The sequence below is a fragment of the Pseudophryne corroboree genome, chromosome 7, assembly GCF_028390025.1.
Source record: "Pseudophryne corroboree isolate aPseCor3 chromosome 7, aPseCor3.hap2, whole genome shotgun sequence".
In the NCBI taxonomy this organism is placed as follows: Eukaryota; Metazoa; Chordata; class Amphibia; order Anura; family Myobatrachidae; genus Pseudophryne; species Pseudophryne corroboree.
Window position 1 is genome coordinate 66476326 of NC_086450.1, and position 19437 is coordinate 66495762.

Genomic DNA, 19437 nt, shown 5'->3' on the forward strand with positions numbered 1-19437 from the left:
TGCCACAGCCAAAAAAAAAAAAAAAAAAAAAATCTGTAAATGCCCACTCCACAAGGAAGGTGGGCTCATCTTGGGCAGCTGCCAAGGGGTCTCGGCTTTACAACTTTGCCGAGCAGTTACTTGGTCAGGAGCAAATACGTTTGTAAAATTCTACAAATTTGATACCCTGGCTGAGGAGGACCGGGAGTTCTCTCATTGGGTGCTGCAGAGTCATCCGCACTCTCCCGCCCGTTTTGGGAGCTTTGGTATAATCCCCATGGTCCTTACGGAGTTCCCAGCATCCACTAGGACGTCAGAGAAAATAAGAATTTACTTACCGATAATTCTATTTCTCGTAGTCCGTAGTGGATGCTGGGCGCCCATCCCAAGTGCGGATTGTCTGCAATACTGGTACATAATTATTGTTACCAAAAAATTCGGGTTATTGCTGTAGTGAGCCATCTTTTCTAGAGGCTCCTCTATTATCATGCTGTTAACTGGGTTCAGATCACAAGTTGTACAGTGTGATTGGTGTGGCTGGTATGAGTCTTACCCGGGATTCAAAATCCTTCCTTATTGTGTACGCTCGTCCGGGCACAGTATCCTAACTGAGGCTTGGAGGAGGGTCATAGGGGGAGGAGCCAGTGCACACCAGGTGATCCTAAAGCTTTCTTTAGATGTGCCCAGACTCCTGCGGAGCCGCTATTCCCCATGGTCCTTACGGAGTTCCCAGCATCCACTACGGACTACGAGAAATAGAATTATCGGTAAGTAAATTCTTATTTTAATATTTTCCTTTAATATTACCAGGAAGCCTCACTGTCATTGGAGGAGCAACGAATACTGAACACCAAGATCGCTGCAGCTCTGTCACAAGAGCAAATTTGCAATAGTAATCTCCGGAAAGAGCTTGAAATAGAGCAGTCTCGCTGTAAGGCCCTTCTTGCCCAGGAACAGAGCAAGTTGCTGGAGGTAGAGAAGGAGTTGCACAAGGAAAGACAGCACTTTAGAAGCCTTGAATGTCAAATGCAGGAGCAGCTTAGACAGCAGCATGCTCATATGTTGTCTAAGAAAGAAGAGGAGCGGCAACAGGAGCAGAACTTGATGCAGACGTTACAAAGTCAGCTGGAAGAGGAGAGGAGGCGTGCTAGGGACCTTGCTGGAATGATCGAGAAGATCCAAAACCAAGCCGTCCATGCTAAAAGAGAGCTGGAGTCTGAAGTACAAGCCTGTCGAGAGGAAACACAAAAAGAACGGGAGGCTGCAACCAAGTTGCGCGCTCTCTTGGACTCATTACAGAGTCAGAAGCAGCAGCTGGAAAGTGTATTGGAGCAGCAGAGCGAGCGTGAAATTCGACTGCAAAAGGAGCGAGATCAGTACCAAGCTCAGATTTTAACGCTTCAGGATGAAGAAAGAGTTATGGCAAAAGAATTCCAAAAAGAGTCAAAAAGACCAAAGCATGCAGAATTAAACCGAACACGCGAGAGAGAGCAGGATCAGCGGATAATGGTGAGTCTTCTGAAGTAACGCTTCCTTTCTTTACTAGTAATAAACATACTACTACTTCCACTCAGAGCAACAAATCTATTTTTATAGTAAAACACACAATCCGTTCTGTTGTCTTATTGCAGGACTTGCAGTTACAGCATGAGCGAGATGCACGTCGTATCCAGGAACTTCAGCACATGCTGGCAGACCTTGAAGAACAGGAACGTGCTTTGGCCTCTCGAAAGAACCGTCCATGGAGCGACGCAAGTAGCCCCTCTAAAAACGTTCACTTGTTGACCGCTCGCTTGCAAAAAGTATGGCAGCAGTTGCTTCACATTGTGCTTCAAGTGAAGAAATGGGTGCAGAACAAGAGTGATGGGTAAGTGATGTGACGGTATATCATTTGTACAATGGATAGAATACCTGGCGAAGGGGCAAGTAAAGCTTCTGTTTGATGTTACACCGGGAATGTGCAGTTTTTTGTGTTTCTGTTTTAGTAACATGCCGGGGCATGTATAATGTGTCAGATCACTTTTTCTTCTGTGTATGGGTCGGTTGTTATGAAGTCTGAGTTGGCCAGAGGGGTGAGTTCCTTGCCGAACTCGGACGTTTTTTTAAAGCTGCAATCGTGCACAAAGGCAAAACCAAAAGAAAAAGTCAGAGTTTGGTCGGGAACTCTCACCTCCGGTCAACTCTGACATTGTTAAATCCTGCCCTATATGTGGATTCAGAAACTTGTGCAGGCCAGTGATGTTACAGCAGCTTTAGAACGTATGTCAGTTTTCAATGGGACGGACTTGAGTTTATTCTCTCTGCATGCTTTTAAACAGAACTACAATGAAAGATTATTTACTCGCTGAGCTATGTAAAGTTATATCCGTGATTCATAGATGAAACATTCTTGTAACATTGTGCTGCTTTACAGGGTGCACACAGACCTCCTGAATGAGGCTGAAGTGACGGCATTATTGGACACTCTGGCAGAGCTTAAGGCTGAAATTCAGAGAGGATTTGTGCAGGTTAGTGTTTCAGAATGTGGGTATGGATGTTCTAGGTATTTAGGACCTTCCTAGCCTGAAGTGACACACATCCGCTTACCTCTCTGAAAGAGCTCACAGAGACCTTTTTAATGACTCATAGCTTTGTCATAGATAATTTAATAAACACACACCTTCCTTCTTTAGCCGCCATCACAGTCGCCGTCCAGTGTGATCGATGTGCTGAAACGAGAGAATGAGGAGCTCACAAACTCTGTGTCACAGTTAACGAAAGAGAAGCTTGACCTGAAGAATCAACTAACCAAACTCAACAGGAGCCTACAGAATACTCCTCAGAAGGAGACGAAGGAGCAGGTACATTGGTCAATGTACACCATATATGCTCAGATAGTCACTCACTTGTCACTTAAGGGACCCTAGTACAGTGGGTCCTGTCACTAGTAGGATGGGCAACCTGGAACTAATACTGTAGTCCATGATGTAGTTATTAGGTCGGCAGTTACAATGAAAACATTCCGGATTGTGGGGAGGTCCGGGCTAGGCTGCGGAAGGTGTGTATGTGGGGGACGTGATGGTTAGGCAACAGAGTAATAGAGAATCTAACCCGGAAGTTAGTGTCACATGACCGCCAGGACCCTGGAGCCGTTGCAGCCTCCAGGAGCAGGTAAGTCACCGCTGGGCCAAAAGGGACGCCATAACAACATTGTAACGTCAACATTTCATCATTGTCTACATAGTCAATGTTGACATAGCGTTGACATATTAAATGTCAACATACTACATGTCTACATATCATACCACAGCCCTGTAGCTCAACCTCCACATGTAGTCTCAAGATTTTTCTTATTTAATTCTAATTGTTTCATTATTTACATATTTGTTCCGTCTCTATTTACTGTGCTGTCTATGCCACATTGGTGAACAGGTCTAGGGGAAAGTTAAAACCCAATAATTCCAGACTATAAAATGTGTGTTATTTATCTTCTCAGCTGCGCTCCGACGTTACACATTCGGTACTGGAAGCTGAGCGGGCGGTGTGGCACCGTGAGAAGCGCCTCTTACAGCTAGCTCTGAAACATGCAGAATCAGAGTTGGGCAAGGCAACACTGGAAAACAGGCCTCTGTCAGATGTACCAAACTCCAAGGTATGCTCGCTCTTTCTCCATCCAGCTATAGTGACAGTGGGGCAGATGTATTAAGCTTGGGGAAGTGTTAAATGGAGGGTAATAACGCACCAGCCAATCATTATGGGTTTGAAAAATGACGGTTAGAAGCTGATTGGCTGGTCTGTTATCACCTTCCACTTACCACTGCTTTCTCTATCGTCCTAAGTGGATGCTGGGGTTCCTGAAAGGACCATGGGGAATAGCGGCTCCGCAGGAGACAGGGCACAAAAAAGTAAAGCTTTACTAGGTCAGGTGGTGTGCACTGGCTCCTCCCCCTATGACCCTCCTCCAGACTCCAGTTAGATTTTGTGCCCGAACGAGAAGGGTGCAATCTAGGTGGCTCTCCTAAAGAGCTGCTTAGAGAAAGTTTAGTTTAGGTTTTTTTCTTTACAGTGAGTCCTGCTGGCAACAGGATCACTGCAACGTGGGACTTAGGGGGAAAGTAGTAAACTCACCTGCATGCAGAGTGGATTTGCTGCTTGGCTACTGGACACCATTAGCTCCAGAGGGATCGAACACAGGCCCAGCCGTGGAGTCCGGTCCCGGAGCCGCGCCGCCGACCCCCTTGCAGATGCTGAAGCGTGAAGAGGTCCGGAAACCGGCGGCTGAAGACTCCTCAGTCTTCATAAGGTAGCGCACAGCACTGCAGCTGTGCGCCATTTTCCTCTCAGCACACTTCACTGGGCAGTCACTGAGGGTGCAGAGCGCTGGGGGGGGGCGCTCTGAGAGGCAAATATAAACCTTATACAAGGCTAAAAATACCTCACATATAGCCCATAGGGGCTATATGGAGATATTTAACCCCTGCCTGACTGGAAAAATAGCGGGAGAAGAACCCGCCGAAAAAGGGGCGGGGCCTATCTCCTCAGCACACGGCGCCATTTTCTGTCACAGCTCCGCTGGTCAGAACGGCTCCCAGGTCTCTCCCCTGCACTGCACTACAGAAACAGGGTAAAACAGAGAGGGGGGGCACATTAATAGCTATATATATATATATTAAAGCAGCTATAAGGGAGCACTTAATATAAGGATATCCCTTGTATATATAGCGCTTTGTGGTGTGTGCTGGCAGACTCTCCCTCTGTCTCCCCAAAAGGGCTAGTGGGTCCTGTCTTCATTAGAGCATTCCCTGTGAGTTTGCGGTGTGTGTCGGTACGTGGTGTCGACATGTATGAGGACGATATTGGTGTGGAGGCGGAGCAATTGCCAAATATGCAGATGTCACCCCCCAGGGGGTCGACACCAGAATGGATGCCTTTATTTGTGGAATTACGTGATGGTTTATCTTCCCTTAAACAGTCAGTTGAGGACATGAGGCGGCCGGACAATCAATTAATGCCTGTCCAGGCGCCTCAAACACCGTCAGGGGCTGTAAAACGCCCTTTGCCTCAGTCGGTCGACACAGACCCAGACACGGGCACTGATTCCAGTGACGACGGTAGAAATTCAAACGTATTTTCCAGTAGGGCCACACGTTATATGATTTTGGCAATGAAGGAGACGTTACATTTAGCTGATACTACAGATACCGTAAAACAGGGTATTATGTATGGTGTGAAAAAACTACAAACAGTTTTTCCTGAATCAGAAGAATTAAATGACGTGTGTGATGAAGCGTGGGTTGCTCCTGATAAAAAGTTGATAATTTCAAAAAAGTTATTGGCATTATACCCTTTCCCGCCAGAGGTTAGGGCGCGCTGGGAAACACCCCCTAAGGTGGACAAGGCGCTCACACGCTTATCCAAACAAGTGGCGTTACCCTCTCCTGAGACGGCCGCACTTAAGGATCCATCAGATAGAAAGATGGAAGTTATTCAAAAGAATATATACACACATGCAGGTGTTATACTACGACCAGCTATAGCAACTGCCTGGATGTGCAGTGCTGGAGTAGTTTGGTCAGAATCCCTGATTGAAAATATTGATACCCTAGATAGGGACAATGTTTTACTGTCGTTAGAACAAATAAAGGATGCATTTATCTATATGCGTGATGCACAGAGGGATATTTGCACACTGGCATCTCGGGTGAGTGCTATGTCCATTTCAGCCAGAAGAGCCTTATGGACACGACAGTGGACAGGCGATGCGGATTCAAAACGTCACATGGAGGTTTTGCCGTATAAAGGGGAGGAGTTATTTGGAGTTGGTCTATCAGACTTGGTGGCCACGGCTACTGCCGGGAAATCCACTTTTTTACCTCAAGTCACTCCCCAACAGAGAAAGGCACCGACCTTTCAACCGCAGCCTTTTCGCTCCTACAAAAATAAGAGAGCAAAGGGCTTGTCGTACCTGCCACGAGGCAGAGGAAGAGGGAAGAGACACCAACAGGCAGCTCCTTCCCAGGAACAGAAGCCCTCCCCGGCTCCTGCAAAAACCTCAGCATGACGCTGGGGCCTCTCAAGCGGACTCGGGGACAGTGGGGGGCCGTCTCAAAAATTACAGCGCGCAGTGGGCTCACTCGCAGGTAGACCCCTGGATCCTGCAGATAATATCTCAGGGGTACAGGTTGGAATTAGAGACGGATCCTCCTCATCGTTTCCTGAAGTCTGCCTTACCAACCGTCTCTTCCGAAAGGGAGAGGGTGTTGGAAGCCATTCACAAGCTGTACGCTCAGCAGGTGATAGTCAAAGTACCCCTATTACAACAAGGAAAGGGGTATTATTCCACTCTATTTGTGGTACCGAAGCCGGATGGCTCGGTAAGGCCTATTCTAAATCTGAAGTCCTTGAACCTCTACATAAAAAAGTTCAAGTTCAAGATGGAGTCACTCAGAGCAGTGATAGCGAACCTGGAAGAAGGGGACTTTATGGTATCCTTGGACATCAAGGATGCGTATCTACACGTTCCGATTTACCCCGCACACCAGGGGTACCTCAGGTTCATTGTTCAAAACTGTCACTATCAGTTTCAGACGCTGCCGTTCGGATTGTCCACGGCGCCTCGGGTCTTTACCAAGGTAATGGCCGAGATGATGATTCTTCTTCGAAGAAAAGGCGTATTAGTTATCCCATACTTGGACGATCTCCTAATAAGGGCAAGGTCCAGAGAACAGCTGGAGACAGCTTTAGCACTATCTCAAGAGGTGCTAAGACAACACGGGTGGATTCTGAATATTCCAAAATCCCATTTAATCCCGACAACTCGTCTGCTGTTCCTAGGAATGATTCTGGACACGGTTCAGAAAAAGGTTTTCCTTCCAGAGGAAAAAGCCAAGGAGTTATCCGATCTGGTCAGGAACCTCCTAAAACCAGGAAAAGTGTCAGTACATCAATGCACAAGAGTCCTGGGAAAAATGGTGGCTTCTTACGAAGCAATTCCATTCGGCAGATTCCATGCAAGAATATTCCAAAGGGATCTGTTGGACAAATGGTCAGGGTCGCATCTGCAGATGCACCTGCGAATAACCCTGTCACCAAAGACAAGGGTGTCACTTCTGTGGTGGTTGCAGAAGGCTCACCTATTAGAAGGCCGCAGATTCGGCATTCAGGATTGGATCCTGGTGACCACGGACGCCAGCCTGAGAGGCTGGGGAGCAGTCACACAAGGAAGAAACTTCCAGGGAGTATGGACGAGTCTGCAAAAGTCTCTTCACATAAACATTCTGGAACTAAGAGCAATCTACAATGCTCTAAGCCAGGCGGAACTTCTCCTGCAAGGAAAGCCGGTGTTGATTCAGTCGGACAACATCACGGCGGTCGCCCATGTAAACAGGCAGGGCGGCACAAGAAGCAGGAGTGCAATGGCAGAAGCTGCCAAGATTCTTCGCTGGGCGGAGAATCACGTGATAGCACTGTCAGCAGTGTTCATCCCGGGCGTGGACAACTGGGAAGCAGACTTCCTCAGCAGACACGATCTTCATCCGGGAGAGTGGGGTCTACATCCAGAAGTCTTCAACATGTTAATAGACCGTTGGGAAAGACCAATTGTAGACATGATGGCGTCTCGCCTCAACAAGAAACTGGACAAATATTGCGCCAGGTCAAGAGATCCACAGGCAATAGCTGTGGACGCACTGGTAACTCCTTGGGTGTACCAGTCAGTGTATGTGTTTCCTCCTCTGCCGCTCATACCAAAGGTATTGAAGATCATACGGCAAAGAAGAGTAAGAACAATACTAGTGGTTCCGGATTGGCCGAGAAGGACTTGGTATCCGGAACTTCAAGAGATGCTCACGGACGAACCGTGGCCTCTACCTCTGAGAAGGGACCTGCTACAGCAGGGTCCCTGTCTTTTTCAAGACTTACCGCGGCTGCGTTTGACGGCATGGCGGTTGAACGCCAGATCCTAAAAGGGAAAGGCATTCCAGAAGAAGTCATTCCTACCTTGATTAAGGCACGGAAGGAAGTCACCGTGAAACATTATCACCGCATTTGGCGAAAATATGTAGCGTGGTGCGAGGATCGGAAGGTTCCGACGGAGGAATTCCAACTGGGTCGTTTCCTACATTTCCTGCAATCAGGATTATCTATGGGTCTCAAATTGGGATCCATTAAGGTTCAAATTTCGGCCCTGTCAATATTCTTCCAAAAAGAATTGGCCTCTGTCCCTGAGGTCCAGACTTTTGTCAAGGGAGTACTGCATATACAGCCTCCTGTGGTGCCTCCGGTGGCACCGTGGGATCTAAATGTAGTTTTAGATTTCCTCAAATCCCATTGGTTTGAACCATTGAAAAAGGTGGATTTGAAATATCTCACATTGAAAGTGACTATGTTACTAGCCCTGGCCTCTGCCAGGAGAGTATCTGAATTGGCGGCTTTATCTTATAAAAGTCCTTATCTAATCTTCCATTCGGATAGGGCAGAACTGCGGACTCGTCCGCATTTTCTCCCTAAAGTGGTATCAGCATTTCATCTGAACCAACCTATTGTGGTGCCTGCGGCCACTAGCGACTTGGAGGACTCCAAGTTGTTGGACGTTGTCAGAGCCTTAAAAATATACATTGCAAGGACGGCTGGAGTCAGAAAATCTGACTCGCTGTTTATATTGTATGCACCCAACAAGTTGGGCGCACCTGCTTCTAAGCAGTCGATTGCTCGTTGGATTTGTAACACAATTCAACTTGCACATTCTGTGGCAGGCCTGCCACAGCCTAAAACTGTAAAAGCCCACTCCACAAGGAAGGTGGGCTCATCTTGGGCGGCTGCCCGAGGGGTCTCGGCATTACAACTCTGCCGAGCAGCTACGTGGTCGGGGGAGAACACGTTTGTAAAATTTTACAAATTTGATACCCTGGCAAAGGAGGACCTGGAGTTCTCTCATTCGGTGCTGCAGAGTCATCCGCACTCTCCCGCCCGTTTGGGAGCTTTGGTATAATCCCCATGGTCCTTTCAGGAACCCCAGCATCCACTTAGGACGATAGAGAAAATAAGAATTTACTTACCGATAATTCTATTTCTCGGAGTCCGTAGTGGATGCTGGGCGCCCATCCCAAGTGCGGATTATCTGCAATACTTGTACATAGTTATTGTTAACTAATTCGGGTTATTGTTAAGGAGCCATCTTTAAGAGGCCCTTTCTGTTGTCATACTGTTAACTGGGTTTAGATCACAAGTTGTACGGTGTGATTGGTGTGGCTGGTATGAGTCTTACCCGGGATTCAAAATGCCTCCCTTATTGTGTATGCTCGTCCGGGCACAGTACCTAACTGGAGTCTGGAGGAGGGTCATAGGGGGAGGAGCCAGTGCACACCACCTGACCTAGTAAAGCTTTACTTTTTTGTGCCCTGTCTCCTGCGGAGCCGCTATTCCCCATGGTCCTTTCAGGAACCCCAGCATCCACTACGGACTCCGAGAAATAGAATTATCGGTAAGTAAATTCTTATTTTATCACTTCTCCAGGTTTAACACATCTGCCCTAGATAACGCATCAGCTACTAACTATCCTTTTTCAAACCCGTAATGATTGGCTGGTGCGTTAATCACCTTCCACTTATCACTTCTTAGGCTTAATACATCTGCCCCAGTGTTCTTTATGAGAACTGTTCCTTATTCCGTCCTCACTTTGAAATGCTTCCTGTGCTTCTTCATATAGATGCAGCGTCTATACAGGAGATACCTCCGAGCCGAGAGCTTCCGCAAAGCCTTAGTGTACCAAAAGAAATATCTCCTACTCTTACTGGGAGGCTTCCAGGCTTGTGAAAAAGCCACATTGTCTCTGATTGCACGCATGGGTGTGTACCCATCTCCTGCTGACTTACAGATTCCTACTAAGGGACAGTCCGGCCTCACCAGGTTTCGCTCGGCCGTCAGAGCTGTGATCGCCATCTCCAGGTACAGATATTGGTCTGCTCTAAACATACAAGAGGACAGAGCCAGTCCCTTTGAAATCTTTTGCCTCCTTAGAAATGTAGCATTTTTAATGTGTAGTTGATTAGGGGCAGATTTGAGAAGTCTGCATCTCCTGCAAATGTGGCCACTGAATGGAACAACCTGTAGCATACTCTATCTTCAGCATGGTCACAGCAGCAACAAAGTGTTTCTGGAGAGGCATATCCGGTGACCTGTTCACTCGTGTTCCTGTGAGGACCGTGCTGCATGTGGTGTGGGCAGCTGTGTGGTTTTTGAGGGTAACAGAGACAAGATGGAAGACCTATGAATTGATAACTAATAAAAGGAAGAGCATTGCTGTTGAAGGATCAAGCTTTATATAGCTGCTATTTTAGCATTTATTTTATTTAAAACATCGGTTTATTTTAACAGCAAAAACGTCAACTAAAATTGCTGCTATAAGCAGGCTTGCAAAAATGGCCCAACGCTGGCGGGCAATATAAAATGGTCAGTCAATGAGTTATAGAGGGGAAAGTGCTTGAGTTACTTTTCTTCACTTTTGCATGGTATCTTTCTGCATCTAAGGATGCTTGAAGTAGGCTGATGAACACCTTCTTGTTGCCCATCACTGTGAGGGTGCATTTCACAAGATGGGCAGGTGTCTCCTGGGCAGCTGTGCCAGGCAGCCAGTTGGTCTTCAGTGCACATCTTTGCCAAATTTTATATATTATATTGGAAATTTTCAAATTTAGTAAGGGAAGGGGTCAAAGTGTACGATTAACAGTCCATGAATAAAGATCAGTTTTTCTCTATCATTCACTAGTGGACACTGGAGTTAGACAGCTGGGGTGTGAAGAATGCAGACCAGAGGTAGCACAATGAAATAAAAAAATAATGCACAGCAGGCTCCTTCCCCTTCACGGCCCCCATCCCTCCAGTTTGAAAAATTGTGCTGAGGTGGTAGGAGCACAAAACGTGAGCTCTGGCACCGTAACAGTTTTTTTATATACAATATTCAGTGGCCGAATCCCACCTAAGAGAAAGGAGGGTGCAGGTGACACTAAGGTACTCTTTGGAGTACACGTGAGACAAAGATCCCGGTGGACGGGATCGGTGGCTCATTCAGGAGATCTACTGAACAGTGAGTAGTGATTAAGACCCACTTCCATGCGTACGCTGGGGAACAGTCAGAGATACATTGTTCTCTAGCCGGGCGCAGTTTCTTATAGAGGGCAAGCGCAAGCAGGCAGCGCAGCTTATCCTCCGGAGTGGATCCGGAGAGGGCCACGGGGACGCAGTTGATTCAACCCTCAGACGGCCTCTGTACATGGCGGGTGTTAGTGTGAGAGACTGGCGCGCTATTAGCTGAGGTGGGAGGAGCATCATGGGAGATGGAGCTATTGAGAGGGGCTCAGGGGCTCGTAGCGACGGTTAGCCGACAAAGGCAACGGAGCAGATGTCCAGGGGCTGGAGGCTTCCTCACTATCCGATGTCCACAGAGGCGAAGTGACTGAAAATTTTCAGTAGCTGTCGTTTTAATTTACTTTCTGGCGCACTGTTAGAGCAGGCATTGTTACTATGGGAGGGGACTGAGTTATAAGACAGTAGCTCATATGCCTTAATGGTAAGGGCTCATAGCCAGCAACCTATTGTTCCAGGTTAGACTCCCATGTCCTTCAGAGTAACATACATATTTAGGGCTACGGGCACTGATTGCGCTGACTCTGAGGCTCAGCACTGTTAGGTAGATCTCACTGATTTTTAAAACTGAAATACTTATCTCCCAAGGGACGCTGCTGACAGGTCCTGACACGGGGGAGCATCAGAGATTTCAACAACCTGATACAACTGAAGCTGTCACAACAGTTGGTGGTGTGGAGTTTGTAAACGAGTGGCTGGTAAAGTTGTTTTATATATATATTTCTCTATCGTCCTAAGTGGATGCTGGGGTTCCTGAAAGGACCATGGGGAATAGCGGCTCCGCAGGAGACAGGGCACAAAAAAGTAAAGCTTTACTAGGTCAGGTGGTGTGCACTGGCTCCTCCCCCTATGACCCTCCTCCAGACTCCAGTTAGATTTTGTGCCCGAACGAGAAGGGTGCAATCTAGGTGGCTCTCCTAAAGAGCTGCTTAGAGAAAGTTTAGTTTAGGTTTTTTTCTTTACAGTGAGTCCTGCTGGCAACAGGATCACTGCAACGTGGGACTTAGGGGGAAAGTAGTAAACTCACCTGCATGCAGAGTGGATTTGCTGCTTGGCTACTGGACACCATTAGCTCCAGAGGGATCGAACACAGGCCCAGCCGTGGAGTCCGGTCCCGGAGCCGCGCCGCCGACCCCCTTGCAGATGCTGAAGCGTGAAGAGGTCCGGAAACCGGCGGCTGAAGACTCCTCAGTCTTCATAAGGTAGCGCACAGCACTGCAGCTGTGCGCCATTTTCCTCTCAGCACACTTCACTGGGCAGTCACTGAGGGTGCAGAGCGCTGGGGGGGGGCGCTCTGAGAGGCAAATATAAACCTTATACAAGGCTAAAAATACCTCACATATAGCCCATAGGGGCTATATGGAGATATTTAACCCCTGCCTGACTGGAAAAATAGCGGGAGAAGAACCCGCCGAAAAAGGGGCGGGGCCTATCTCCTCAGCACACGGCGCCATTTTCTGTCACAGCTCCGCTGGTCAGAACGGCTCCCAGGTCTCTCCCCTGCACTGCACTACAGAAACAGGGTAAAACAGAGAGGGGGGGCACATTAATGGCTATATATATATATATTAAAGCAGCTATAAGGGAGCACTTAATATAAGGATATCCCTTGTATATATAGCGCTTTGTGGTGTGTGCTGGCAGACTCTCCCTCTGTCTCCCCAAAAGGGCTAGTGGGTCCTGTCTTCATTAGAGCATTCCCTGTGAGTTTGCGGTGTGTGTCGGTACGTGGTGTCGACATGTATGAGGACGATATTGGTGTGGAGGCGGAGCAATTGCCAAATATGCAGATGTCACCCCCCAGGGGGTCGACACCAGAATGGATGCCTTTATTTGTGGAATTACGTGATGGTTTATCTTCCCTTAAACAGTCAGTTGAGGACATGAGGCGGCCGGACAATCAATTAATGCCTGTCCAGGCGCCTCAAACACCGTCAGGGGCTGTAAAACGCCCTTTGCCTCAGTCGGTCGACACAGACCCAGACACGGGCACTGATTCCAGTGACGACGGTAGAAATTCAAACGTATTTTCCAGTAGGGCCACACGTTATATGATTTTGGCAATGAAGGAGACGTTACATTTAGCTGATACTACAGATACCGTAAAACAGGGTATTATGTATGGTGTGAAAAAACTACAAACAGTTTTTCCTGAATCAGAAGAATTAAATGACGTGTGTGATGAAGCGTGGGTTGCTCCTGATAAAAAGTTGATAATTTCAAAAAAGTTATTGGCATTATACCCTTTCCCGCCAGAGGTTAGGGCGCGCTGGGAAACACCCCCTAAGGTGGACAAGGCGCTCACACGCTTATCCAAACAAGTGGCGTTACCCTCTCCTGAGACGGCCGCACTTAAGGATCCATCAGATAGAAAGATGGAAGTTATTCAAAAGAATATATACACACATGCAGGTGTTATACTACGACCAGCTATAGCAACTGCCTGGATGTGCAGTGCTGGAGTAGTTTGGTCAGAATCCCTGATTGAAAATATTGATACCCTAGATAGGGACAATGTTTTACTGTCGTTAGAACAAATAAAGGATGCATTTATCTATATGCGTGATGCACAGAGGGATATTTGCACACTGGCATCTCGGGTGAGTGCTATGTCCATTTCAGCCAGAAGAGCCTTATGGACACGACAGTGGACAGCCGATGCGGATTCAAAACGTCACATGGAGGTTTTGCCGTATAAAGGGGAGGAGTTATTTGGAGTTGGTCTATCAGACTTGGTGGCCACGGCTACTGCCGGGAAATCCACTTTTTTACCTCAAGTCACTCCCCAACAGAGAAAGGCACCGACCTTTCAACCGCAGCCTTTTCGCTCCTACAAAAATAAGAGAGCAAAGGGCTTGTCGTACCTGCCACGAGGCAGAGGAAGAGGGAAGAGACACCAACAGGCAGCTCCTTCCCAGGAACAGAAGCCCTCCCCGGCTCCTGCAAAAACCTCAGCATGACGCTGGGGCCTCTCAAGCGGACTCGGGGACAGTGGGGGGCCGTCTCAAAAATTACAGCGCGCAGTGGGCTCACTCGCAGGTAGACCCCTGGATCCTGCAGATAATATCTCAGGGGTACAGGTTGGAATTAGAGACGGATCCTCCTCATCGTTTCCTGAAGTCTGCCTTACCAACCGTCTCTTCCGAAAGGGAGAGGGTGTTGGAAGCCATTCACAAGCTGTACGCTCAGCAGGTGATAGTCAAAGTACCCCTATTACAACAAGGAAAGGGGTATTATTCCACTCTATTTGTGGTACCGAAGCCGGATGGCTCGGTAAGGCCTATTCTAAATCTGAAGTCCTTGAACCTCTACATAAAAAAGTTCAAGTTCAAGATGGAGTCACTCAGAGCAGTGATAGCGAACCTGGAAGAAGGGGACTTTATGGTATCCTTGGACATCAAGGATGCGTATCTACACGTTCCGATTTACCCCGCACACCAGGGGTACCTCAGGTTCATTGTTCAAAACTGTCACTATCAGTTTCAGACGCTGCCGTTCGGATTGTCCACGGCGCCTCGGGTCTTTACCAAGGTAATGGCCGAGATGATGATTCTTCTTCGAAGAAAAGGCGTATTAGTTATCCCATACTTGGACGATCTCCTAATAAGGGCAAGGTCCAGAGAACAGCTGGAGACAGCTTTAGCACTATCTCAAGAGGTGCTAAGACAACACGGGTGGATTCTGAATATTCCAAAATCCCATTTAATCCCGACAACTCGTCTGCTGTTCCTAGGAATGATTCTGGACACGGTTCAGAAAAAGGTTTTCCTTCCAGAGGAAAAAGCCAAGGAGTTATCCGATCTGGTCAGGAACCTCCTAAAACCAGGAAAAGTGTCAGTACATCAATGCACAAGAGTCCTGGGAAAAATGGTGGCTTCTTACGAAGCAATTCCATTCGGCAGATTCCATGCAAGAATATTCCAAAGGGATCTGTTGGACAAATGGTCAGGGTCGCATCTGCAGATGCACCTGCGAATAACCCTGTCACCAAAGACAAGGGTGTCACTTCTGTGGTGGTTGCAGAAGGCTCACCTATTAGAAGGCCGCAGATTCGGCATTCAGGATTGGATCCTGGTGACCACGGACGCCAGCCTGAGAGGCTGGGGAGCAGTCACACAAGGAAGAAACTTCCAGGGAGTATGGACGAGTCTGGAAAAGTCTCTTCACATAAACATTCTGGAACTAAGAGCAATCTACAATGCTCTAAGCCAGGCGGAACTTCTCCTGCAAGGAAAGCCGGTGTTGATTCAGTCGGACAACATCACGGCGGTCGCCCATGTAAACAGGCAGGGCGGCACAAGAAGCAGGAGTGCAATGGCAGAAGCTGCCAAGATTCTTCGCTGGGCGGAGAATCACGTGATAGCACTGTCAGCAGTGTTCATCCCGGGCGTGGACAACTGGGAAGCAGACTTCCTCAGCAGACACGATCTTCATCCGGGAGAGTGGGGTCTACATCCAGAAGTCTTCAACATGTTAATAGACCGTTGGGAAAGACCAATTGTAGACATGATGGCGTCTCGCCTCAACAAGAAACTGGACAAATATTGCGCCAGGTCAAGAGATCCACAGGCAATAGCTGTGGACGCACTGGTAACTCCTTGGGTGTACCAGTCAGTGTATGTGTTTCCTCCTCTGCCGCTCATACCAAAGGTATTGAAGATCATACGGCAAAGAAGAGTAAGAACAATACTAGTGGTTCCGGATTGGCCGAGAAGGACTTGGTATCCGGAACTTCAAGAGATGCTCACGGACGAACCGTGGCCTCTACCTCTGAGAAGGGACCTGCTACAGCAGGGTCCCTGTCTTTTTCAAGACTTACCGCGGCTGCGTTTGACGGCATGGCGGTTGAACGCCAGATCCTAAAAGGGAAAGGCATTCCAGAAGAAGTCATTCCTACCTTGATTAAGGCACGGAAGGAAGTCACCGTGAAACATTATCACCGCATTTGGCGAAAATATGTAGCGTGGTGCGAGGATCGGAGGGTTCCGACGGAGGAATTCCAACTGGGTCGTTTCCTACATTTCCTGCAATCAGGATTATCTATGGGTCTCAAATTGGGATCCATTAAGGTTCAAATTTCGGCCCTGTCAATATTCTTCCAAAAAGAATTGGCCTCTGTCCCTGAGGTCCAGACTTTTGTCAAGGGAGTACTGCATATACAGCCTCCTGTGGTGCCTCCGGTGGCACCGTGGGATCTAAATGTAGTTTTAGATTTCCTCAAATCCCATTGGTTTGAACCATTGAAAAAGGTGGATTTGAAATATCTCACATTGAAAGTGACTATGTTACTAGCCCTGGCCTCTGCCAGGAGAGTATCTGAATTGGCGGCTTTATCTTATAAAAGTCCTTATCTAATCTTCCATTCGGATAGGGCAGAACTGCGGACTCGTCCGCATTTTCTCCCTAAAGTGGTATCAGCATTTCATCTGAACCAACCTATTGTGGTGCCTGCGGCCACTAGCGACTTGGAGGACTCCAAGTTGTTGGACGTTGTCAGAGCCTTAAAAATATACATTGCAAGGACGGCTGGAGTCAGAAAATCTGACTCGCTGTTTATATTGTATGCACCCAACAAGTTGGGCGCACCTGCTTCTAAGCAGTCGATTGCTCGTTGGATTTGTAACACAATTCAACTTGCACATTCTGTGGCAGGCCTGCCACAGCCTAAAACTGTAAAAGCCCACTCCACAAGGAAGGTGGGCTCATCTTGGGCGGCTGCCCGAGGGGTCTCGGCATTACAACTCTGCCGAGCAGCTACGTGGTCGGGGGAGAACACGTTTGTAAAATTTTACAAATTTGATACCCTGGCAAAGGAGGACCTGGAGTTCTCTCATTCGGTGCTGCAGAGTCATCCGCACTCTCCCGCCCGTTTGGGAGCTTTGGTATAATCCCCATGGTCCTTTCAGGAACCCCAGCATCCACTTAGGACGATAGAGAAAATAAGAATTTACTTACCGATAATTCTATTTCTCGGAGTCCGTAGTGGATGCTGGGCGCCCATCCCAAGTGCGGATTATCTGCAATACTTGTACATAGTTATTGTTAACTAATTCGGGTTATTGTTAAGGAGCCATCTTTAAGAGGCCCTTTCTGTTGTCATACTGTTAACTGGGTTTAGATCACAAGTTGTACGGTGTGATTGGTGTGGCTGGTATGAGTCTTACCCGGGATTCAAAATGCCTCCCTTATTGTGTATGCTCGTCCGGGCACAGTACCTAACTGGAGTCTGGAGGAGGGTCATAGGGGGAGGAGCCAGTGCACACCACCTGACCTAGTAAAGCTTTACTTTTTTGTGCCCTGTCTCCTGCGGAGCCGCTATTCCCCATGGTCCTTTCAGGAACCCCAGCATCCACTACGGACTCCGAGAAATAGAATTATCGGTAAGTAAATTCTTATTTTTTTCTCTACATTTAAAGATAGAACATTCCAGTTGTGTGAATCTCCGTTTCATTGCTCACCATATCTCTACAGTCTTTCTCCATCTATTCTAATAGGGTGAAAGGACTGGTGTGTGTGTGTGTGTGTGTGTGTGTGTGTGTGTGTGTGTGCGTGTGCGTGTGTGTGTGTGCGCGTGTGTATGTTTAACATGGTGTCAAAAGCACCAACTAAGACCACAAAAATTTGCTGTGTGTCCAAAATTTGAGGAAAAAGAGCACAAGTGTTGGCAGTTCCGTGGTGTGCGACACAGGTATGGACACACAGCCCTTGAGCAGTGGTCCATCCGGGACATGGGAAAATGCCCTGGCAGTTATTTCTATGGAAATGGCGGAATCTCGCACGCAATATTTAGAATCGGCTGCAGGCTTTTCAAAGACTATGGAGGAATTTCTAAAAAGACTCACACCGCCTGCACCGGTAGAAAAGAGTGTGTGCAAATCTGTAAAGAGGCCTCTTCCTATTCTGCAAGAAGAGTCATAAGAGGGTCTCTTGGCGGATGAGGATGAGAGGGAGTCAGTTGAGGATGTATTTGAAGTTAATCCTCAGGAGGAGGGTTCGGAGGTTAAGGGTTTGGAATACCTTATTGAGGTTATAAAACAGGTCCTTAACTTCAAGGAACAAGAGATAAAGGAACCTGAAGTTTTCGATCTGAGTCACAAAAACAGCAAGTGGCGGTATTTCCGATTCCTCAGACACTCCAGGAACAGATGGGAGGAGTATGGAAACCACCAGATAGGTGTTTCCAATTGCCCAAGAAGTTTACAGTACATTATCCCCTGCTTAAAAGTGTCATGTCTAAATGGGAGGTGACACCTATTGTGGATGCGTCTTTGGCTAGATTGTCAAAGACATGAATGTGACTACACTGAAAGATGTTTCCGATCGTAAGTTGGATACAGCCCTTAAATAAATCTTTGTGGTAGCAGGAGCATCCCAGAGACCTACGCTTGTAAGCGCCTGGATTAATAACGCTATTGTAGCTTGGGCTGGACACACAGTTCGAGCAGTGGCAGAAGACAATAATCAGGAAGAGTTATCTCGGCTAGCAGAACATATCCGTAATTTACTTTTCTGCCTACTGCGTATCCTAGAATCACGCCAGCGGTAAGAAGAAACTACTCTGGTCCTGTTTTCACTTCATTTAGGACACAGTCCTTTCGTGCCAGAGGTAGAGGTTTTGGAGGACAAGCTCGTGGAAACAGAGGTAGAGGCCGTTCCCAGTCAACACCCCGAAATAGATTCTAAGCCCACTGACAAGACCGTGGCATGACCGTCTCCCAGCTCATCTTGGGTCCCCCAAGGTGGACGCAAGGTTGACAAGGTTTCAGGAAGCCTGGGCAAAAACCTCTCCAGAAGTCTGGATCAACAACATTGGTCTCCCAGGGGTACAAAATTGATTTTTTAATCCGACCTCACAGTCAATTCTTTACTACGGGCCTACCTCAGTGCCCTCAAAATGCGGGGGCATTAAACACAGCAATCCAGAAATTACTTCTAGCAGAAGTAATCATACCGGTTCCGGTACCACAAAGAGGAACAGGGTTTTTTTATTCAATTCTTTCTGTAGTACCCAAACCAGATGGCTCAGTCAGACCCATTCTAAATTTAAAGGTGTTAAATCAATTCCTGACTGTCTACAAGTTCAAGATCTATACAGTTGGTCATTGCAGATTTGGAGCAATAGGAATTCATGGTATCGATGGACATGAAGGACGCATACCTGCATGTTCCAATTTGGACACCACATCAAGCTTATTTGAGGTTTGCAGTGGAAAGAACCACTACCAATTCAGGGGACTGCCGTTCGGTCTGTCATCTGCTCCGAGGATCTTCACAACGATCATCGCAGTCATGGTAGTGAAATTGTGTTAATAGGGGTAACAATAATACCTTATTTGG

At 47.6% G+C, this 19437-nt stretch overlaps 1 protein-coding gene across 1 annotated transcript in view; it reads left to right on the plus strand.

The window, feature by feature from the left end:
* PCNT (pericentrin) overlaps positions 1-19437 on the plus strand; it is a 474261-nt gene that overhangs the window by 379587 nt on the left and 75237 nt on the right. Inside the window, exons 43-48 of the mRNA XM_063933256.1 lie at positions 790-1488; positions 1611-1846; positions 2393-2486; positions 2652-2819; positions 3455-3610; positions 9665-9903. Of these exons, the coding sequence (XP_063789326.1) occupies positions 790-1488; positions 1611-1846; positions 2393-2486; positions 2652-2819; positions 3455-3610; positions 9665-9903 (1592 nt within the window). The remainder of the gene's footprint in view (positions 1-789; positions 1489-1610; positions 1847-2392; positions 2487-2651; positions 2820-3454; positions 3611-9664; positions 9904-19437) is intronic.